We start from the raw sequence: 24,321 nt of genomic DNA, 5'->3' as shown, positions 1-24,321 counted from the left end.
TTGGCCGTAATTATCAGTTAATCAGTTTAATTACCCATAATTAGTCTTTTCTAATTATCCTACCATTTTGGTCTGTAGATACATCATCAACATCCACGTCACAAAAGGCTTGTATTGTCAATTTATAACAAGCCAAAGCAAGACACACTCCAGATGACTGTTGGCAAACAATCAGTCGTTAAATCATTAACCTGATTAATGTGTACAGCTTGTTATGATTACACAAAGATAAAAATCAACTGATGACGCACAAGTGATTTTAATGCAGTATTTGTATCTGAGCATATACATAGAAGTTATATCGCTGTAAAAGACAAAATAAGTAAAAAAAAAACTAACTCTGAGGGAACTTTTTCCAGCTTAAAATTATAACTGCTCCTGCCTCCTACAGAGTAAACCGTATGCAATATTTAGCAGTTGTTGTGAAGGAGAAAGACACCTCTCTCTAATGATCTAATTCATTATTCACAGTGTGAGTTACAGATGGCGAGGGTGAGAGATTGCATCTATGTGCTAATGACGGCCTGTCAACGTGATACTGCCTCTCTATACAGCTTCTTTAGGATGGGAATAAGAGACTACAGATGTTAATGTATGCCTTTAGAAAAAACAAAAAAAAAACAGACACTACATAACAAGAATGGCCTGCGATTCATCCTGTATTCTAGTGTTGACATGTTAGTAGATCAAATATACTTCACTGCATGTTTGATATTCCATTAAAAATGAGTTTCGATTTTTTTTTATATTTACTGACGTCATGTAACAGGCTGAGTCACTTGTGTCTGGGGTCAGCAACCATGAAGGTACGAAATTGAAATCAACATATAAAGGAAGCAGCATTTCAAACCAAGCAGCATTCTGTTGGTAAGTGCTGATTCCAATATGAACCAGCAGTGAAATCTGCATTGGGAAATCTTTTGTGCCCCCACAAAATTTCCAAATAAAGTGGATTCCATTTAAAATAATGGTTTTCTATTTCAATATAATAGAATAATAAAACATTGATAGTAAATCTGTATATTAAAATGATTTTTGAAGGATCACGTGACACTGAAGACAGGAGTAACGGCCGACGAAAATTCTGCTTTGCATCACAGAAATAAATGATCTTTTAAATGATATTCAAATAGAAAAAACTTTATATTCCTCAAATAGAATAACCTGTTTTTAAAACCTCAAATAGAATAACCTGTTTATTCTGTATTTTTGATTAAATAAAAGCATAAGAGACTTATTTTAAAAAACGTTAAACATAGTAATGCATCCAAAATTTTGACTGGTACTGTGTGTATATATATATATATATATGAAGAGTTCAGATGCAAAAGCCTCTAAATGCCATTAGAAATTTTCTTCTTTAATGATGATTTTTTTTCAAACTTGTAGATTTAAGTTCAGTGATTTCAATTACTGAACTTAAATATACAAGTTTGAAAAAAATCATCATTAAAGAAGAAAATTTCAAATGGCATTTAGAGGCTTTTGCATCTGAACTCTTCATATATGTACACATGCGCGCACACTCACATACAAAATAGTGAAATATATAGTTTAGCAACATTTTACAAAACAAATGCACCAGTCAATGCAGTAACAGTTACTTATTTACGAGCCTTTGAACAGATTGTTTTCTTATATTTATGATCCCCTGAGTGAGAATACTCATACTCAACACTCAAATATTCACATGGTGTCCGTCAAAACGCCGGCTTCTTTGCGCGTTGAGTTACAAAAACAGCCTAAATTACATGCAACATTTTCAGTCTCATTCTGTACCACAAGCACTTTCAGTCCAGATGATCTTCAGGTTTCCTTCTAGCTGCTCCTTGGTAAGATGCTCCTCATGTCCGAGAGCACCATGGATCTGTAGTTGCGCTCCAGCCCCTCCATGTACTCCAGGTAATTACTCATCCTGAAGCTGTGGATTGGTTCCTCCTGCAAGCATAAAAGCAGCACAGATTTGACGAGCAGCGCTTGAGAGAGCCGGTTTGCAGAAAAAAGTAAAAACAGGGTTAAAAACAGCTTCAGAATGGATTACGCTCAATCTGAGGAGATTTTGATATTACAGTCTGAGCAGATCCTGATTATGTGTGACACTACTCTGACTATTGTATTCTGCTGCATGAAAGCATGCAAACTTTTTCACATAATAAATATTGTGACAAATCTCACTGCCAACAGTAACAAAAGGTCTTTATTAATGAAACAAGAGGTCACATACTGGCACTATGTGAGGAATGGCTACACGTCCGTGTACTAAATAAACAATGCACCGCCTAATACACTCTGACATTTAGCTTGGGATAAATAATATCATTTAGACAAAGCCAAATTAATTACATTTATTTTACGATGAGTCAGCGGATGCAAGACCAAAAGCTATGCCTGAAGTTACAAAAGGACACTTCAGTTCATGGTGAAGAGATGACAATGAGAGAAGGGATAATAAACCTTTATGAGTTTGCTGCATTAAATAAAACATGCCTGCAGTGTAAGCAGTTTTGTGATATAACTGCAGATGGCTTGGCAATGACAACAGTCGGTTTGGCAATGACAAACAAAATAGATAATTTTATTTTTTTGCTTAAAAAAAAGACTGAAATAGTCCATTATAAAACAAACTATACCCAATTTTAGCCACAGCTGATTATACATACGGAGTGTCTTTCAATAAAACCGAATAGAGTCAGATTATAACTGAATATGCGAATCGATTCAGATAATAACTGACAATATGTGAAAAAGTAAACTAAGAGGAATAGATAAAGATTATGAAATTGCATACGCTGCTCTGATGGAAAAATGTAGGATTTCTCCATCACTATTGTTTTTTTTTTAAGATGAGACCTCATTCAACTACAGTCTTTGGTGAACTTAAAGGAATAGTTCCACCATACTAAAAAAAGCACCATAAACATTCACATTACTCTGATTCCATATTTAAACTTGGCATGTCGCAATCAATCACAAGTCAGAACCAGTAGTATCACTGAATTCAAACATGGTGTGATGAATTTGGAATATTTTTGAGCTCGGAGATCCTTTAAAAAATACCATATTTGTAATGTATAGAAGAAATAAGTGATATAGGTTTGAAACAACATAAGGTTGAGTAAATAACAATGAATCAACAGAATTTTAATTTTTCCTGTTTTATTGTGTGGAAGGTTATTTCAATTTCTTCACACCACTGACAATAGCTGTGGAGTGGCAAAAATAACTATAACATAAAACCACAGAGCAATGAGAAGGGACTATTGTGAAAAGTCCAGATGTTTCCCTAAAGCTGAAGAAAGTCTCCTGCCTACAAAGCCATTCAAAACCAGAAAAACGGATGCACGCTGGTGTGTTCAAAATGAAACAATAAAAATTACATTTTAATTACAAGCACCCATTATCTAAAGACATTAAAACTATCCCACCATCTATTGTTGCAGATAAAAATGAAGGGGAAAAAAAGCCTAAAACAGTTTTGCAGGATGATTTGAACTCACTAGCTAGACTGTGTCATGGTTTTCAAAGTGTCGGAACGATTCGATAACGACAGACAATTGCTTTTGAAATCCTGGAAACAAAGAATGACTTTGCTCGAGTTTGATTTCCCCTCTGTTGAATCATCCAAAATGGACTCATTGTACGTTTAATCTGGCTTCAGAGTGACATCAGGAGGGACTGTTACGAGTAATTTCCATTCCCGATCTTTAATTTAGATGAAATACAGATAAGTTTTGCAATCTTGGATATGTACAAATCCTCAGAAACCCTTCAGGAATTCGCTGAAATGGTCTCTCTATTGTACAGGGTACACTGTGAACACTAAAAAGTTATGAACATTTAAGGGTGAACCAAGGACAAGGGTCTGTCTGATTTACTCCAGCCACGCTTGCACACTCCATGGTCCATTAAATCAACACCACCTCAGTGTGTTCTTCCTTTAAAGGACTAGTTCAGCCAAAAATGTTAATTCTGTCATTATTCCAGAACTTCTTTCCTCCGAGGAACACTTTAATAGTGTTTATGTGGTGCTGTTTGGTCCTTTTTGGAGAAAGGTCCATTCACTTTCGTTGTTCGGAAAAGAGCGTGAAAATTCAGCTAAACGTCTTTGACGAAAGGAAAAAAAACTCATACATTGGAATGGCATGAAAAGTGAGTAAATGAAAGCATCATTTTTATTTACAAAAGTAAGTTAGACTGTACCTTCAGAAAGACCTGCAGGTCCTGCGTCTGTGTGTGCTGCAGAATCTCTTGCTGCAGGTGACGGAGGGCAGAAACACACATGTACACCTGGTAATCTGGTCCCATGATGACACAGGTGACCACATAGTGACAGATCTCAGGCCAATCTAGATAGTTCCAGAAACACTGGCCAAGCCACTGAATACAGATCTACATGGTGGTTGGAGGGAGGAACAGAGAGCGAGGGAAGGAGAGATAGAGAGAGAGAGTGCAACGTTTGCACGTTATAAATTAATCAATATGAAATGCTTAAAAAATAAACGAGAGATCAAATTTTAACATGATGCCCTCAAGACTAAAGTCTGATGCAGTCAACTGTACATTACCCATTATAATCATAATTAATTAACTATGAATCAAATCATCACACACAAAATAGAAATGTTGTCATTTTCCATTAACGAAACATCAAAATTTATTTGAGAATCAAAACAACAAGATATTAAATCTCGTTTTGAGAATACGTTAATGTTCAAGAGTTTAGGGTAAGTAAAATATTTAATACAATAAACACACTTATAATGAATAATGATTTCTATTTTAAATAAATGCTGTATTTTTTTCTATTTACCAAAGAATGCTTAACATTTCCAATGCTTAAGAATTTTTACAAAAATACTAAATTGAATTTTAACAATTTTTAATAATATTTCACAATATAGTTTTACTGTATTTTTGATCGAATAAATGCAGCCTTGAGAAATCTTACCGACCCTACACTTCTGAACACTACGCAAGTTTATTTTTTTATTTTAATCTTGTTTAAGTCTAAATATAACAACAGTTTGGTATGTTAACTGGGATACTTTTTTTTATCAAAAGAACATGATTTTTAATTTTATTTGCAGTGTATGAATAACACTGAAAGAATGTTCCTACAGAAATAAATCAAGTCTCTTGAATCATATGCAGAGAAAGCTTGACGTATTTCTGTTTTGTTTCTGTGGTGGTTAACTGCGTTCAGGTCATATATTCCTCCTCAGAAGCTGTTCAATTATTCTACAGTATCATAGAAAGGCATTCCAGTCTTGCCAAGCGTGTATGCATACATTCAGACCACTCCAGCAGGCAATTTATACAGCATCTGTGTCTCTCTTTCAGACATTCTTCCTGCTTTGTCTAGAATTCAAAACGCTCTCTCCGAGTGCTCAGACACGGATGCCCTCTATGATGGAGGTGACACTCAATTTAAAACAGGAAGTCTTCTTTCCTTCAGTTTCTGCCACTTCAAAACTAGTTACTAGTTTCACAACTTTGGGTATTATTTTATTTTTTGTATTACTCAAAAAAAAAAAAAGCATAACATCCAACACACTGATGACCATCAATCATTAACTGCAGCATCAATACTTCTATGTGGTATAAATACCATTCCTGTCACAGAATCTGTATGAACTGAATATATACACTTACCTAAAGGATTATTAGGTACACCTGTTCAATTTCTCATTAATTCAATTATCTAATCAACCATTGACATGGAAGTTTCAATGCATTTAGGGGTGTGTTCCTGGTCAAGACAATCTCCTGAACTCCAAACTGAATGTCAGAATGGGAAAGAAAGGCGATTTAAGCAATTTTGAGCGTGGCATGGTTGTTGGTGCCAAACGGCTGCTCTGAGTATTTCACAATCTGCTCAGTTACTGGGATTTTCACGCACAACCATTTCTAGGGTTTACAAAAAAAATGAAACGGAAAAAACATCCAGTATGGGCAGTCCTGTGGCCGACAATGCCTTGTTGATGCTAGAGGTCAGAGGAGATTGGGCTGACTGATTCAAGCTGATAGAAGAGCAACTTTGACTGAAATAACCATTCGTTACAACCGAGGTATGCAGCAAAGCATTTGTGAAGCCACAACACACACAACCTTGAGGCGGATGGGCTACAACAGCAGAAGACCCCACCGGGTACCGCTCATCTCCACTACAAATAGGAAAAATAGGCTACAATTTGCAAGAGCTCACCAGAATTGGACAGTTGAAGACTGGAAATATTTTGCCTTGTCTGATGAGTCTCGATTTCTGTTGAGTCAGAAGAGTCAGAATTTGGCGTAAACAGAATGAGATCATGGATCCATCATGCCTTGTTCCCACTGTGCAGGCTGGTGGTGGTGGTGTTAATGGTGTGGGGGATGTTTTCTTGGCACACTTTAGGCCCCTTAGTGCCAATTGGGCATTGTTTAAATGCCACGGCCTACCTGAGTATTGTTTCTGACCATGTCCATCCCTTTATTGCCACCATGTACCCATCCTCTGATGGCTACTTCCAGCAGGATAATGCACCATGTGACAAACCTCGAATCATTTCAAATTGGTTTCTTGAACATGACGATGAGTTCACTGTACTAAAATGGCCCCCACAGTCACCAGAACTCAACCCAATAGAGCATCTTTGGGATGTGGTGGAATGGGAGCTTCTTGCCCTGGACAATACAATGCTGAATAAAGTCGTATTTTTTGTTATTTTTGGACTAAAATGTATTTTCGATGCTTCAAAAAAATTCTAACTAACCCACTGGTGTCACTTGGACTACTTTGATGATATTATTATTTCCTTTCTGTACAAGGAGAGTATATCGTGTATACATTTTCAATGGAGGGACAGAAAACTCTCTGACTAAATCTAAAATATCTTAAACAGGCTTGGAACGACATTCAGTGAGTCATTAATGACATAATTTTCATTTTTTGGGTGAACTATTCCTTTACCATCCGTACTTAGTACTATACTAAAAATCTGAACACCTTGCTTCTAACTCAATGACTCAACAACGTACCAGAAGATGGCAATTACAGCAATTGTCCTGTTTAGTGTAACAGTTTGATTTGTAAAGTAAAACCAATAAGGTGAACAATATTTTACTGATGCCCTGGAATACTGGAATACCCTGGCTTTCCCTTCACATCACACTAAAGTACAAACAAAACTTCTCATTTTCCTGTGTCCTTAAAAAAGATTTTAAGCTTATTGCTCATATTTTTAGATGGGTGTATGTGCATGTGAGTGTGCATTTTAATAATTTAAAAATGCTATTTTTCCAAAACAGCTTTGAGCTTTCAGAAAATATAGCTACCAAAAAACATCTAACATTCTAATAACAATAGAAAATTTCTGGACACAGAGAAAAAAAAAACATTTTTAGTCAGGTTATAGGAATTAAGAAAGATCCAGTCCTATTGAGAGTGTGCAAATTCTAAAGACTTTAAAAATAAACTAAATGCAGAAAACACAGTTACTCTTTAATTTTTTTGTCCTTGACTGCAAGAAAAGGACATATCTGACTTCATCTGACAAAAGACTTGAGGCAGAGCTTTGAGATCATGCATATAAACCCCAGAGAAAGTGTAGTGCTGAATAATCATTGCGTTTGTATATGAAGATTGTCAGTCATCCAGGTCATAACAGAAAGTTCTTGTATCTTTACAATTCTAGCCAGGCAAAGTCACACAAATTCACCCAGTGATCACAATTCACATCATAAGTGATGTGACTCCCACAGAGATTTGTGCCAAAGTAACATGTGATGAGCTTAAATACAGGACATCCACACCATCTTATTATTATTATTATTATTATTGTGCCCCATAAGTAAATTCAGATACTGGTCAGTGCCATATTTGGCTTTTCTGACTATATGCTTTTGTTGTATGAAAAGGTTTTTACAAAATTATGTTCCATAGACAAAATAAAAATTATTATAATTGATGTTTAATAATATTTTAGTATTATAATGAATGAAATATTTTATATTGTAATAAATTATAAAAACTAAAACCAAGAAGAATAAGAATAAGAAATGTATTACTGTATAATATAAATGTAGTTTATTAACATTAAAATAACAATACTAATACTATTTTCAAACAACACAGAACTTTAATTTTGGTGGAAAACCACAGAGGAGACCGTATTGCTTCTTTGTTGTTGACAACAGATTTATAATCAATCCAAATTAAAAATTTGGGAAGATGGTTGCTTCTCCGAAACACTGAAAATACCAGAAAGCATGTCTGTGATGCAAAATGCATCAAGGTTGGCAAGTCTCTTTACCAACAGTGGAGATTTATTAAAAATGTAAAACAACAATTTCTAATAAAATACTTAAAATACAACACCTGAGAGGGAGTGAAGCCAGACATCCTGAAGGCAGAATAAACCAGAGGAACCTCAGCCTTGAGCAACATCTCAACGTAATGAGCGGTGCAGGAGTAGATCGGATGTATTCCTGATTGAGCAATTTCTATAGGGAGATGCACCTAAAACATAGGGAAAATGTGAAGAAACTGTGAAGATGATGCTAAGCTGCATTGGTTTTTGAGTGTCGTAACTGATCATGAAGTGCAAATGAGATTTGTGAACTCTGTAAATAATTACTTGTTCTCCGCACAAAGCTATCATTGATTTCTGAAGACATATATAACACAGTGTCACTTTTATGATGCTATTTTTGAAGTAAAAAAAAAAAAAAATATCCCCTTTCATTTTATTAGAAAACTGAAACATTATGTTATGCAAAATATTCCCTTTTGTGCTTTTCAGCTTAAAAAAAAATATATATATATATATATATATATATATATATATATATATATATATATATATATATATATATTAATTTGGAACGACATGAAGATGAGTAGTAAAGTAAAAAAGAAAAAAAGAACTCTTTTTCCAAGGGTACTGACCACGACAGAAAACAAAAAAACAAAAATCATTAGCCTGTCTTCCTGTTTTGAGGCATCTGTGACGAATGTGACGACTGAATCTTCTCTTTTTCTGATTCTCATCATTGTCTCTGAATGATTTACATGCACAGCCAGTCGGCCACTCTGACAGCACAGAAATATGGAATTGTAATCAGACGAACTCATGTGCATTATCATATCCCGCACATATTTTTACAGCTGAAACTCTATTAACTGAGCTCTGTTTACTATCCGCTGTTCCAGGAAAGAGAGCGAGATTGCTCCATCCACATTTTATGGGCACCACAGTAATGACTATGCCCCAGTAATATCATGATATCCAGCATTTCCTCCCAGTATTAACTTTTCCTATGCAAATGGAGATTAGAATGATAATGCAGGTCAAAATGCTCAGATTTGTTTATAGCACATGAATATGGGAGCTACACAAGAATATGACTATAAATTCAGAACATTACTAAACATGAGAGGGATGCAGATGTTATTAGTTTACAAAATAGCACCATGGGCTGTTTGAGACATTTAAAGGAATAGTTTCACCCAAAATTAAACTTCTGTCAACATTTACCCTACTGTTCAAAAATGTAGGGTTTGTAAGGTTAAAAAAAAAAAGTCTCCTATGCTTAATTTATTTGATCAAAAATACAGTAAAAACTGTAATTTAATTAATTATTATTTTAATTTAAAGTAACTGTTTTCTATTTTAATATATTTAAAAATATTATTTATTCCTGTGAGGGGAAAGCTGAATTTTCAACATTATTACTTCAGTCTTCAGTGTCACATTATTATTTTTAATGATTTTTGTGGAAACCAAGACATTTTTCAGGTTTCTTTGATGAATAAAAAGTTCATAAGAACAGCATTTATTTAAAATAGAAAACTTTCGTAACAATGTAAAAGTGTTTACTTTCATTTTTTAATCAACTGAATATCCTTGCTGAATTGATTGAAAAGTATTGATTGAAATTTTTAATTTTGGGGGAGAACGAGCCCTTTAATGTGTTGAGTGTGTATTTTGTTGCTCCAGTCATGATAATAGAGTAGCTACTCAAGCAGCACATACTGAAGGTTGACATGAATGAAAAAAAAGAGAAACAATAAAAAAGCCCATATTAGTGATGAGCTGTAACTCACAGAGCTGTGCAGTCTCGGGGGCCACAGGAAGGCAGACGGCAACAGACGGGAGAAACGCAAGAGCAGACTCAGAGAACGGCCCACATCGCCATGCATGAGCAAAAAAACTGTGGAGGCAAACCAATCGTGACCAGGATAACCCCCCTGAAAATAGGCTGACAACTGGGTCAAGGAATCTTCAATACATTCTAGCCTACGTGTCGCTAACAACTATATCTAGAGAACAGGACCTGATGGCTAAAAAGTGATATAGTAGCCCCAAAAACTATTTGAACACATAAGTAACACTTGTTGAAGAAATGCAAGAATTTCACATAATTAGATACAAACTTAGAGATCTACAAACAAAAGATATTAGAGCTCTTAGAAGTTGAGCTTTTTTGCAATGACTTATAACCAACTGATTTTTAGTAAGTGAAGTTCACAGGCAGCCAAGCAGAGGGCGAACATGTTGCATTAATGCTTGATAACCAGAAAGTGTCAAAACGCTCTTTTTTTTTTTCAATAAACACTAGCATTCAAAAGTCTGGGTTCAGTATGACTTTTTAAAAGAAATTAATACTTTTATTCATCAAAGATGCATTCATTTGATCAAAAGTGACAATAAATATTTATATTTCCAATAAAATATGTTATTGTAACTTTATATTCACCAAAGAATCCTGAAAAAATATATAAGTTTCTACAAAAAAATTAAGCAGCACAACTGTTTTGAAAATTGATAATAATAAAAAATATTTATTGAGCAGCAAATCAGCATATTAGAATGATTTCCGAAGGATCATGTGACAATGAAGACTGGAATAATGGCTGCAAAAAAAAAAAAAAATCAGCTGTGCCATCACAGGTATAAGTAATATTATAATTATATTGTAATAATATTTACTTTTTTCATAAGATAAATGCAGTTTTGGTGAACATAAGAGAACGGTATTGGTTATGAACGGTCATGTATGTATTGTTTCATTATTTTAAACCTACAAAAACTCTTCAAAAGTGTACTTTAGCTATATTTCTTTCAAATAAAGTTCATTTAGTTTGATATTTTATTATATAATGCATTTACATTCATTATGTCTAAAGTATGGCTTGTGTATTCAATATTTTGGGGCTAAATTCGCTAAAAAAATGAAGATGTGTCCTCTCAATGGGCATTGGTATAGATGCATACTAAATACATAAATTAATCTAATACTAAACTATAACATATATTTTCTACAGAAAATTACAATATTGTGCAAAAAAATGTACTGTAAAATATCAGAATTCTTGCACCAAGTTGCACCAGTTGATTGATATCAGGAATAATCTTTAATGAGAAGGATACAGAGCTCAGAGGTGACCTTGACTCGTTGCTGAGACAGAAACTCCTGACAGTGCTTTAGCAAAAGACACAGATCCTGTTCTGAATCTTCTCTCAATAGCTTCAGGAACTTTCCATACCTACATACACAAACACACACTGTTTTACATGGCAGCTTCATTTAGTACCCCATTCAAGGCCTTGCTAAAACAAAGTTGAAAAGACATTGTTAAAAATGTTCTTCCCAAAACACCAACTTGTGCACATTTACATAATTAGAACTTTCTCAAGGCAATATTTTCTTAACTAATAAGAACAAAACTCACTACTGAATTAAATTCAGTTTTATCATGCATGTACAGTCTCTCCCTGGGAAACACAGCCCCAAATGAAGGTTAACAGAGAGTTACAATTATCCCAATGTGTTGAGCTCTAGAATGCATTGGCTGATTACAATCAATGTGGACTGCCTTAAGTCAAAATATTTAGATGGGTTCATATACTTACATAGTGTGCTGACATATCGCAGAAAGATTGAATCTGAATAAAAATACTGCAACAATTTCTTAATCAGTATTTTTGCAGTCCTGGTTAATCAGTCCAACTATCTAAACATTTTTATAGGGGTCAAATTTGCCTTTATCTTTTGACATATAAGAGGTCTGTGTACCATTAAAATATCCTGCATGTTTCATAGCATAAAACATCCTCTTCATTATAAACGATGCATTTATTAAATCAAGCTCCAAAAAAGATGCATATTGATATTGCGAGAACTGTGACATCACACAGGCAAATATATTATGGACCGTCTCCATTGCAGAGTCTCCGAATTAGTTCCTAACGAGTCCACAAATCGTTTGACTGAATGATTGAACGACTCCCTCATTAAAACAATGTTTTGCTGCCACCTACTGCCAAGTTTTAGTAAAAAACATGTTTTTTTTATCTCTCACCTGCGGCTGATAAAATCATACCTGCGGTCCACCATGCTACAAGAATAACTGTCCTCACTTGCCCAGATGTCCAAGTTTAAATGTCAAAATCAGAGTAGCCTAAGTGTAAAACTTTTCGCTTGATGCAGCTTATTGATATTCATATTGTATTAAATCACTTATCTAATCCCTGTTCTCTAATTTTTATTTCTTTGCTTTCATTACGCTGTCCAAGGTGCTTGATGAGGGTGACAAAGATTGAATGTTTTTTTGTTTTTTTTTGGTCATGACTGTAATGCGTGGATAGAATGTATTTATACATAGACTATTAAGATAAAAAAAAAAAACAGTTAACAGAAGTAATTGCAGTAGCAAAATATTTATTATTAACATATAAGTGAATCGCAAGGAACATCCATGTCATGCCCTTCAAAACAGAATACATTTAGATGAGAAGAAAAGCTCTAAACAGCACCAGGAAGTTGCACTTTAATTATAAATCATTAATACTTCAATTATTGTGTTTTACTTTAATACTATTATTAATTATAAAATTTCTAAGTAAATTTTGTTTTAAGGATGTTTAAGGAATTGTTTTTATGGAAAAACAATAAAATGAGTTTTTGAAGTACATTGTGTATTAAATCATTTCAAAGTTGGTTTATTTTCTCATAAAGCATTAGCCTAGTCAAGGCATATTATTATTACCTGAGGGATATCCCCACACCTAACTGCTCCACAGAAGACAGGCTTCGAGTCTTTACACTGTGGTCCACCACTGAAACAAAAAAAAAAAGAGAAATTACCTCTCATTTACACCCCCACTTCAAATACCCATTTAATTTTGGTAAATGGAGCAGAGAGTAGCAAAAGAGCACTGAAATATGTGCTGTTAAATAATACATTTTCATCTCAGCATCGGCTTACCCACAAATCAGCATCAGCCGCGTAATCTACATTCATCATGCTTAAGAATCGCCTTAATTGAGTGAATGCCCTTGGTGAGACGGAAATGGGCCCACTGATATAATTATGGGACCATTCCTCCATCCTCATTAATATAACAACAATGTCCGGATTGTAATGGTGACATAATGCAGATAGATGTGCACCTTGTGAAGTGACTCGTCTTGTCTTGACTGGCTGGCAAACAAACCAATAGGAGAGAAGGGCTAAGACTGAATGACAAATCATACTTCCCTCAGCGATTATGACATGAACAGCTAAGTGAGATGAAGCATGACAACTCGCTCCAACTGCTTTGCTAAATGAGAGGTGAGGATACAGAGGACACAAATGCTAATATAACATAACTCCATAATCTTTTCAATGTCAGGCATCTGCATGTACCCATATATCACATTTGGGAAGTTTGGGCATTTGCAACTGGTTCAGGCATATAAATTCACATTTGAATGAACTCACTCACCAATTAATTTATCACTCAAAAGTTTGCCCAGAAGCTGCATTTTGTGTCTTCTTGTTGAAGCAAAATCATATTTACTTAAATACTACTGTTCATCAGTATGATTTCAAATTGTTGTGGCAAATATTGCTTCCAAAATATCATACAAGTTTTATTCCTAGACAAATTCTCTTCCTTAGAGTTCAACTGGATCATAAAGAACTGTTTCAAAAGAATGATTGGTTTCCAAATCACAATCATGATCAAGTAAATTCAAACACTGTGGGATTCAAAATGTAAAAACAAACAATACATTATAACAAATGAGCAATATAACATAACATAACATAAGATAACATAATATAATGTAATAAAATATAATATAATATACAAGTTTCTAAAAAAAAAAAAAAACCAAAAAACACTGGTACCAATGCTAGAAGCATTTTCACTTGTAGTCTCAGACTTTGGAATTCAAACATAAATGAAAAGAGATGCTTGTCATTAAATTAAAAGTTCATGAGCTTCTCAGAACCCAAACCACTAATTATCTCCACAGTTAACTGACCCCTGACACTTACTATACTCAAACAAAGTTAGCAAAAAGTCTTTCAAAGTATGAAAACTTCAGCTCTCTGAGATTAAAAAGAAAAATGTATGTTTGGAGAGAGAAGACATTTTGCAAGATGTTTAATTGATGTCCTGGAGTCAAATACAAAGCAATAATTATAATTATCATGGCTTGTTGTAATTATTAAAACAGTAATAGGTTTTAGAGGGATGTGAATTTGGAAAAATCTTTCTTTGAAGTCGTCACGTTAATCAAGCTCAAGCAGCTTGGGATTTAAACAAAAGAGCATGTCCAATATTATTTATAAGAACCATCATGTGTAATAAATTATACAGATGATAATAAATGATAAAACTATTTTCATCTATTCACCTGTTTTCTAAATAATTCAATTTGCATGAATAAAAACCTGAAAAATATCTTCCAGAAGGATTTTTACAATAAACTTACCATGGCGATCATGCATGTGCTAACCAGTGGGATGCCAGACGTTTCCAGCAGAAAGCAATTTGTCTTTTAAATACTGCTGTGCAACGTGACACTGTCACATCATCATAAAATATTTGTTGCTAAAATGGTTAATTCACCCAAAAATGAGAATTCTGTCATTTAATAATTCACACTCATGTTGCTTGATGAGCGAGGACCAATGAGGTTCCTTCTTGTGTGTTACACAGCACATTTGAGTTTATGCAAGAACCAATGTTCGCTGATCAATGTTTATGTGTGAATAAAAGCCTAAATTCAATTTGTTCATCATATAAAGCAACCGAGTCAACTTTAGACAATTTGTACTAAATTCATATGCTCGATTCATATGGATTAATATTATGATCTCTTTATGAACTTTTTGAAGGGATAAAGTGTAGTTGCGTGGACTGTCAATGAAGAGACAGAAATCTCTTAGATTTAATTTAATAATATCTTCCTTTGTGTTCAAAGATGAAAGAAAGTCTTACGGGTTTGGAACGACATGGGGGTGAGTAATTAATTTAATTGATTTTTTTTTTTTTTTTCATTTTTGGGTGAACTAACCCTTTAATGTACAGTACAGGTATATTCACATAAATACTTGCGCTTCTCTTATTCAATTTATTCCGTCAGAAGTGAAGGGTATCTCTGTTAGCTGGCTGCAAGAATATAAAAAATATATTATTTTATTAAACATTGAAGTGCTTTTGACTGACCTTTATATTCAGCCGGTGGAAAGAAGCAGTCGGTAGATGAAGAAGAGAGATGCAGCACGACCTTCTCTAACAGATCAGCAAGTACTACGAGAGCAGCAAACAGACAAGAGGAAAACTAACCGTCAAGGCAATTCCCTTTGAATCAAACCTCAAATCTCATGGAATATAGCCTCTGTCATATAAAGAGTGGATGCTATAGAAATCAAAGAATATCTTCAGCTTCAATATAATATTGAAATATTCTACTCTTAATCCAGAAATAAACAGCATGGTTTAAGAGGGTTTTACAGCCTTATCATTAATGTATTAGTACATTTAATGTAAGAAATCAATTGTCTTTCTTGCGGAGATCAGACCGTAAAATTAAAGAAAAAGACATACCATACTGTAACAGACATTAAGGTGTGTTGTAAATAAATCCCAATAACTTCAATTGCACAATTGTAAACAATCATTTCTGCACATCAGAAACTGGTCTTGCAGAATTAGAGCTTGAATACATTCCTTTATAAGCTTTCTCTTCCAAAATAAATAATGCAAAAGAGATTTGTTTAGAATTTAAAAGGGTCACTTCATACATTTTTTATCTTTTTATTCGTTTTCCATTATTTTATTTGTACATCCAAGTTCACAGTATTTTTCCCTCTGGTTCACTTTTAATTTGCCAAAACAGTCAAATTTAGTTTTCTATTTTGAAAGGATTTTCCACTATTTATCTGACCCTTCAAATTAAACAGGCTGCTGTTGTGCCTTTAGGACCTCTATGTAAATGACCTCTTTGCATGTGAAATGAGTAACAACACTGACTCACGAGCTGAAGCTTTGCTGTCGAGCCAGCCTAATATTGTTTGTGCTGTCCCAGCCTTCAATAACAGCCTCTTTGCAAAGCCTGCATTACACTGTGATAGGATCACAAAACAATCTGCACTGAAATGTGATGTGAAAAAGGATTGGACTGTGCTAGGATAGAATTGCCACTGAAAATGGGATATTGTTAGTTCTTCTGATGTTTAGAAGCTTGTTATGCTTGGTATTTACCCTCTTAGTATTTATCCTACATCATCAGGTGACTGGGCAGACATGTTGTTTGCCCAGCAATTTGATTTCTCATTAATGACACCTGTAAAAAGATTATAGATTCTGTGCAGACAGAGCTGAATGTGGCTCATACCGTATCCAGTCAGAGTGTTTGACTTTGTAGACATGATCTTGCAGAACTGTCTCCGGCAGTCATCCATCCAGCTAGCATCTCTCTCATTTTCTTTAGATGAAGCCAAGAAAGCACCGATCTCTGACTCTGAGAAGAAATATGCAGTGTTCAAAGTCGACACAAACTTTGTGACTCTGACTTGTAACTACCAAGTATAACTACTTACAAATTATAGATTATAAATCTTAACTATTTGGGCTTCAAAAGGACTATATACTGACTCAAGTCCAGTAAACATCTATAGAAACATCACTGAGACGTTGAATAGGCCTTCACACACATACTGACGCATGTTCCTAAAGGAAGAGTGTTTACTAGGCGTTAAGAACCTCTAGTCTCTATTTACTGAGCTGGAAACAGCTGTCACATTGAAATAAAGATGTATCGCCGTGACAGTAAAGAAGAGAAATGAGTCTGTCATAAAGAGAGAAAGTGTCCTTGAAGTTACTGGTACAAAGCAGAACCCTGTAAAAAACTGAATCAAACTGTAACCGTAAAATAAGAGGATTCCTTTCATAAATTATGGAAATAACACATAAAATGCCTAGTGCTTTAAAAAAGATCGTTCTTACCCTGTTTGGTGCGGAGAGTCTTGGGCACGTCAAGGGTGTAAAACTTGGGCAGTGGGAGGGTAACCACCATTGGCCATGGGTAAGGGTCACTTCCCTAAGGGACAGATGGAACACATAATTGTGGTGTCATGAAGAATGTCGGAAACCAAACAGTTGATGACTTCCATAATAGGATTTTTTTTTTCCTATGCTCGAATAATAAATATTTATTGCAGTTTCAAATCAAGAGTCTGATTTCATTATAAAACAAATGAAAAACAAAAGAATAACACATAAGGGCTTTGTTTGTCAAACACAACAGGCTGCAGGTTTTTTTTTAGATCCAGTCGTGATAATTACTTACAAGATGCGTTGAGTCATCGACCAGAGCCACTTACTATATGTCACATTCAGTCATCACTCAAACTGTCACATATGCATCTATTTTTGTATCCAGACTTCGCAAATCCTCTTTACATTACAACAAAGGATCCGCAAAGCTCTATTTAGAAGAACGACATTTGTCAGTACATTCTTAATAAACAACTGACAAAGCAGCAATAAACCCCTCCATGGAGATAATGTTGATATATGAATGCTGATTTCTGTTTTTTGTTTTTTTTCTGCATTCAATAACAGATTAAATCTCACTATCCCTTTTCCAAACTAAATAACCAGGATGAAACAGCTTTTTATTTACAGTGTAAATAAATAATTCGTCTTCCAACCAAATGGCAAACTGTGACCCTTTGCTTTAGTGGTTCTGTATCTACAACGTGATGATAAAGTGTACACAACTGTACTCTCACCTTCTCCAGGCCTCTGCGAGGAAGTCTCCTCTCTGACGGCCCACCAACTGAACAGATTCGAACAAGGATATGGTTTCTTTCCACAGACAGTCCATCGATGATGAATTCCCTGAGGGTGAAGACGACAGTATAAACAGACAATATAAAGAATTAGTGCATAGTGTTTCCACAGTATGCTCATATTGTACATACAGGATATCTAAGGTAAATGATAAAACAGATTTGTAAAGTGACTGTTGGTTGACCCTGAACTATAGAGTCAAAGTTAGTCACTCACCCTTCACCAGATGGCGGCTCTGTGACATTGTCCTTCTGACCCTGCAGTAGTAACTCGGTGAGGTTATACTGAGACTCCAGCAGAAGAAAAGAATCCAGGTTACAACACAGCACGCTCAAGAGCCTGGAAGAGCGCAGATGGGATAAAAAGGAAAACAAAGAACAAGCAAGTTGCAACATTTACTTTATACTACTTTAATTGTATATAGCTGAGAAATGGATAGATGGATGGTGCATTCAGTATCGGTGCATACTTCCATACAATACAATTTTGACTTGTTTTCTTTGACTTAATTAATAATCATAAGCCATTTTATTATGTTGAAATACTCTCTTATCTCAGCTTAAAAATGCAGAAACAGCAAGGCATTTGTAGGTAGCTGTCAAATAATTCATGTCAATTGTTTTCCTTATTTTCAACTTATAACTCATTAGTAGACTAATGTCTAAAGCTCACTTGAATTTGTTCTCGACCATTAGACATGACGTTAAAGATATTATAGTGCCTTAGAAATCTATCAAAAATCAGTTAACTTAAGATGTTCCTTCATTCAAAAACGCTGGCTGGGAAGTCAGCAGCCTTAGCCTTTGGACGCAGCCTGTTCTCTGCTAATGCGACTGTGATCACAAGGTCGAGTGGGCTATCCAAAGAATAATAACTGCCAGATGTTTGGATACAGATAATCCTAACAGCACTCAGCTCTTGAAAGTTTGTACATTTTATAAAATATGTAATTATTAAATGATAGGAAGGTTGCAAACAAAACCCAGATTTTTATTTTGCCTAAGAAAATTAAACACATTTACAGATCTGGGGCCGTATTCACAAAGAATTTTATCTTAACACTAGGAGTAATCGCACTAAAATACTTTAGCTAGGAGTTTTCTCTTAAAAGTTATTCACAGACCTACTCTTAGTAAGGAAAAATGACAACTCCTAAACTAAGAGCGAGTCTTCATTGCTATGGATGACGTCAATTCTCATGCACGAGCTTCCTCGCAATGATCACGGTGATTGGTTTGTTAGATGACAGGGCCATCATGCGGAACATAACACAGACGCAACAAATCATGGAATTACGACATCTAAATATGTCTGTGTCCTATATAAATAATAATAGTAATGTCATCGAAATGCATATATAATGACATGTTTGTGCAGGCCCCAGTGAAGTGTAATTCTAAAAAGGCAGAGAGAGAGAAAAGTCGTGAATTAAATTAAATTAAATCAAGGTAGCCTAATACCCCAATGAAAACCGTCTTGCCTAATAATGAAAAACGACACTTACATTAACACTTGCTTGGTTAATTGACATTCTATTAACCTAAATAGACTACTTAAAGCGAGGAAATGTTGCTCCTATCCTATTGAAGTAATGTAATAGTTGAATGACGTTGGATTATGAACTCGACAAAACGGAAAAGAAAGCCCAACTGGACGCACGATCGGTTACTGCTGCTGGCCCAGTCGGTGCTAGAAAAAAAAAAAAAAACATAATAAAAGTGAAATTCGGCACTGGGATATCAAGCTAAACTAAGCGTGAGATATGGGAGAGGATTTGCTCGCAGATCAATGCAGCATTCCCGCTTGTTTCGCGGACCCCGGACGACTGCGAGAGGCGCTGGTATGCGCTACAATCCTTTGTGAATAGGTCTTAGTGAGTTAGGAGTCCTCTCGACTCCTTTTAAGCTGTCCCAGACTTAGGTGCTACTTTTAATGCTAAAATGCTTTGTGAATTACTCTTAGTGAAAAAAATTGTGTGACACGCCCATTATTTTTAGGAGTTGCTCCTAAATTCGGCCGTTAGGAGCTACTTTTAGCCTTAAAATTCTTTGTGAATATGGCCCCAGATGCATAACAATGCTGGTCAACCTCCTTTGTTTTGTTTTTTGTTTTTTTTTAAATAGGCCTAATGCTTAGTCTCAAATCTGACACAAGGGGGCGATTTATCTATACACAACTGTGATATTGTAACGTCTACAGATAAATACTTCAGCTGAAGGACTTCAAAACACACCTCAAATGACCGAGGGCGTGAACTGCATGCTAATATATTTTGCAAACGGACCAAGTTCCATGTAAACACAAGAGTGTGGGACTGATCATATAGCATGAGGATCTCTCCACAGACACAAGAGTCACCGTTTTGTCATTTCCCATATACCCACACCCAGGAAATTCAGTTGCTTTATCTGCCTGTTCAGCTCTTGATCCCTGCCATCCCAAAAGCCAGACATCTAATAATGATTCATTTTATCAAATCACAGATTTGCTGCGCTCTATGGCTGGTTATTGCAATCGTTACTCCATAGAATGTCATCCATTTGAACTTATTAGAAGAAATCATAATTTTAGAGTTACTTTAGGAGTTGGTATCTTAGATAAGGAGACAAGAATTCAAAAGACTGAACCTTGACTAATTTCTGAGTTATTGAGTTAAGAGTTTGTTTGGTAAGCTTTTGTACACTGTGTGCTGATCAAACATTGAATGACTGTTTTCATGGTCTTCTAGGATGACGTAACCTAATTGGGATGTGGGGACTTAAGACTCAGCGTGTGGTCAGATTTACTTTTGTTGGGTACATTTTCGCAGGCAATTTTTTTAGGAATCCCAACCCGATCAGGGATTTCACGTGAAGGTGAAAGATTTCTCACACAGACCATCATTGGGGCTCGTTTGACATGCAACCATTTGACCCTTTTCACATTTCTGGGTTTTTCCGGAGCGGAAGTTGTTGTAGTTGTCAATAGTAGCAGGGCAAGTGTCACGCATTGAGCATGACAGTCACACATTTCGGTCTTCGTCACACACTCAAGCCAACCATTGTATTTCTCACACTGAAAAACTATTCATAGTATATTCAATATGCCGCAGCGCCCAAAATTTCTCGGGCCGCATCATTCTCACTGTCGAAATGTCAAGAATCAAGCGCGTCTCCCCTGGAGTTCTTAGTTGAGCCTGCCACTTATCAGCCAATCAAAAAAAAAGAAAAGAAAAAAGAAAGGGGTTACACAATAGCCAACTCTTGCCTGTATTTAAAACTTGAGAGCCTTGTAGTAGTGAATGAGAGACTACATTAAATATATTTCATTCCTGCTTGCTAAAATAGCAAAAGAAAAACTCCGCAATAGTGTTTTCACAACTTTTACATCGGCAACCACACACATTTTCTTCAGAAAGTTGTACTAATTGGTAGTTTCTCCTTATTTATCTTTATAAATCTCTTTCACTCATTTACATTTAAAAATGTCATCAATTATTTAATTCTGCTAACTTTCAAGGATGTAAACCATGTTTCTACTCAAACCATTAATATGAACTGTTTCCAGATGGATAATGATGAAAATAATGGATTTCTATATTTTTACCAATTAATATGCCTGAGGATCTCACTCTTTTCTATGGCATAACTTGCATCTTGACTTTATTAAGGGAAATGCAGCAAACCAAACATGACAGCACTTGGTTACATTATCACAATTGATCTTTGGATTGCCAAAGGCAACTTCCTCTGCACTGAGGCAAAATGCCATATAAAGATTTAGATTCAGGCGGAATAAGACAAACACACGCTAAGAAAACTCACAGGAAGACAGAATGTTTATTTAAAATCTCAATCAAAATTGACACTTCAATCTTAGGGGTCATATATGGATTAAAATGACTGAACACACTTTTTAATATCTATGAAGGTTTACGCTCAAATAGAACATAATCTCCTGCCATACCCCAACTCTGGTTCTGGACTTGGAAAAAGGATGCCACATGCAAATAATAACTAATAACTAAAATTTTTTTTCACATAGTTTAGTTTCACAAAAGGGAGGAGAAAAAGCTTCCTATATCTTTTGCTGTCAAAGGCTGTTCAGCTAATTGACCTCAAAAGTATGTTAACCTAACTAGGCAGATGCCAAAATGGGTTGCTTTGACATTTTCTCATCCGTGAAAAGTATCAATAAAACGACACAAGATAAAATAAAACACAATAAAATAAATAGTTCACTTGCAGTGAGCATAAACATTGTTTGCGCCAACAACACCGTGTATTGTGCGGTGAATTTTTAGCTGCTGAGAGTGTGAAAATAAATGAATATACATTTGTAAATTGATGGTCTGTTCATGAAATATTAATACATGATTTTTATTACAACCTTGGTCTTAATACTCAATTATTTTGCCCTTATCAGAAACCTAGATTAAAGTCTCTAAAAAGGGCTCCTTTTGAAATGTGGAGGGTTACGTTGTGTTATACTCATAATCATAATATTGACATAATCCTTTTTAATATAAATACCACCGGCGGGGGAAATAACAGTACAGAATTATGCATCTATGTAAATGTGATCTCAGGCTGCGGCAAGTGATCTAAAGTGCTGGACCAATTCTGTTTCTGATAGCTGATAAAAAATAAAAATTAAGAATTTATTTTTAAACTATGTTAATTCATTTATATGTGAACAAAATGTGTTCCTTTTTAATAAGTAGGTGGATTACACCAGTCAATTCTATTTCCTTTGAGAGCCCGAGAACTCTTTCATATCCTGGTATCACCCTGTCTGGCATTAATTCAGGATAATCATAGCACAGAGAACACAAAGAGCTAAATCAATCAGCCATTGATCCCCAGAGAAGAATAAACGGAGAAAAAAGGCTAATCAGATAATAGACCTCTATAAAGACCCTCTATAACTTCTGCGCTCTTCCTGTCCATTTACTGGTAGTGAGAAGTGAACTATTGATCTTACCTCAGGCCAAACGTGTGGGACTGCTCGTAGTTGAAAAGGGAGTGAATCTTTGCATCAGAGTTAATGATGATGAGGCGGTCAATCAGGTCCTGACGAGAAGGAGTGAATCATTATCAAAAATGCATGATTTTAAAATAAGTGTGACAAAGACACACCAGTCAAAGTGTGCCCTCCAATGATAGTGATTTGAACTGCAAATGAAGAAAATCAAAGCTGCAAGATTTCATATTCAACAACTCAGAGTTTTACCTGTCTCTTCATCAATACGGTTTTATCAGCAGACACAAATTAGATTTGATTTAGTCTTGTGTAGCCAAGCACCACCAACTTAGACTGAAAGAAGCATTCTGTCCATGTACAGTAACCAACCACAGTTCATTTTTTTATGTACTATTGAAAAACAAATAATTATAAAGCAGTCCCAGATTGAATGGTTATACAAAAATACAGGAAATTGGAGGGAAAAGTGTAGAGACTCTATAAAACTATTAGTTAATATATATTTTATCGTTGCAAAATTTTGAGTCAGTAAGATTTTTATATATATGTATATTCTCACCAAGGCTGCATTTATTTGATTAAAAATACTTAAAAAAAAACAGTGCTATTTTAAAATATAATGACACTTTAAATTCAAATTATTACATTTTTGAATTGATCATTGTGGCGAACAGGATGGCCAAGGGATGTGAGCGAAAGGCGTAAGGCCGGTGGTGCGATTGCTAATGAGCAACATCTGTGAGCACGCCGGTCTCACATCTCTCACGGAGCAGCAGAAGGATAAAGGGGGAACGACGATGTAGATGATCGAGAGAGGAACAGGCCTGGTTTTCACGTTGGGTTTTGTTTGCATTTTATTTTCGGTAGCCAGCAGTCGTCTGCGAGGGGCAGCTGGCGATTATTTTTAGTTTGTTTGTTATATTTGAAATAAAGTTTTTGTGATTGTTCGTCGGTTCCCACCTGCTCCTTCCCTGAACTTTGCTACAATCATATATTAATATATTTAAAAATGTAATTTATTCCTGTGATGCAAAGCTGAATTTTCAGCTGTCATTACTGCTATGATTAGACATCATTTTAAAATACTGATTTGGCACATCAGAAACATTTCTTTTTAAGAAATGTTATTATATTAACACAGTAGAAAACAGATGTGCTGCTTATGTTTGAGTAAAAAAAGTTGTTTTTTTCAGGATTCTTGATGAATAGAAAGATCAAAAGAATTATTATGTATTATTATTAC

The 24,321-nt window shown here is 35.1% G+C and overlaps 1 protein-coding gene across 3 annotated transcripts in view; it reads right to left on the bottom strand.

Moving 5' to 3' along the window:
- Window positions 1-1,473: 1,473 nt before the first annotated feature.
- tbc1d32 (TBC1 domain family, member 32) overlaps window positions 1,474-24,321 on the bottom strand; it is a 37,453-nt gene continuing 14,605 nt past the window's right edge. For 2 of the 3 annotated variants that reach the window (XM_039692145.2, XM_089118850.1), the window contains 12 exons: window positions 23,079-23,167; window positions 18,333-18,455; window positions 18,056-18,164; window positions 17,268-17,361; window positions 16,657-16,782; window positions 15,486-15,569; window positions 13,031-13,100; window positions 11,412-11,527; window positions 10,085-10,239; window positions 8,357-8,497; window positions 4,201-4,389; window positions 1,474-1,938 (listed from right to left, as the gene is read on the bottom strand). In XM_039692145.2, coding sequence (XP_039548079.2) covers window positions 1,819-1,938; window positions 4,201-4,389; window positions 8,357-8,497; window positions 10,085-10,239; window positions 11,412-11,527; window positions 13,031-13,100; window positions 15,486-15,569; window positions 16,657-16,782; window positions 17,268-17,361; window positions 18,056-18,164; window positions 18,333-18,455; window positions 23,079-23,167 — 1,416 coding nt within the window. In that variant the 3' untranslated portion in view covers window positions 1,474-1,818. Of the gene's footprint in view, window positions 1,939-3,172; window positions 4,104-4,200; window positions 4,390-8,356; window positions 8,498-10,084; window positions 10,240-11,411; window positions 11,528-13,030; window positions 13,101-15,485; window positions 15,570-16,656; window positions 16,783-17,267; window positions 17,362-18,055; window positions 18,165-18,332; window positions 18,456-23,078; window positions 23,168-24,321 lie in introns of those variants that run through there. The other variant, XM_089118851.1, reaches the window with a different exon arrangement.

This window comes from Pimephales promelas, chromosome 13, assembly GCF_988280905.1.
Source record: "Pimephales promelas chromosome 13, fPimPro1.hap1.1, whole genome shotgun sequence".
NCBI classification, from domain to species: domain Eukaryota; kingdom Metazoa; phylum Chordata; class Actinopteri; order Cypriniformes; family Leuciscidae; genus Pimephales; species Pimephales promelas.
Note: the sequence above shows the minus strand (reverse complement) of the source record. Positions and strands in the feature narration are given on the sequence as shown.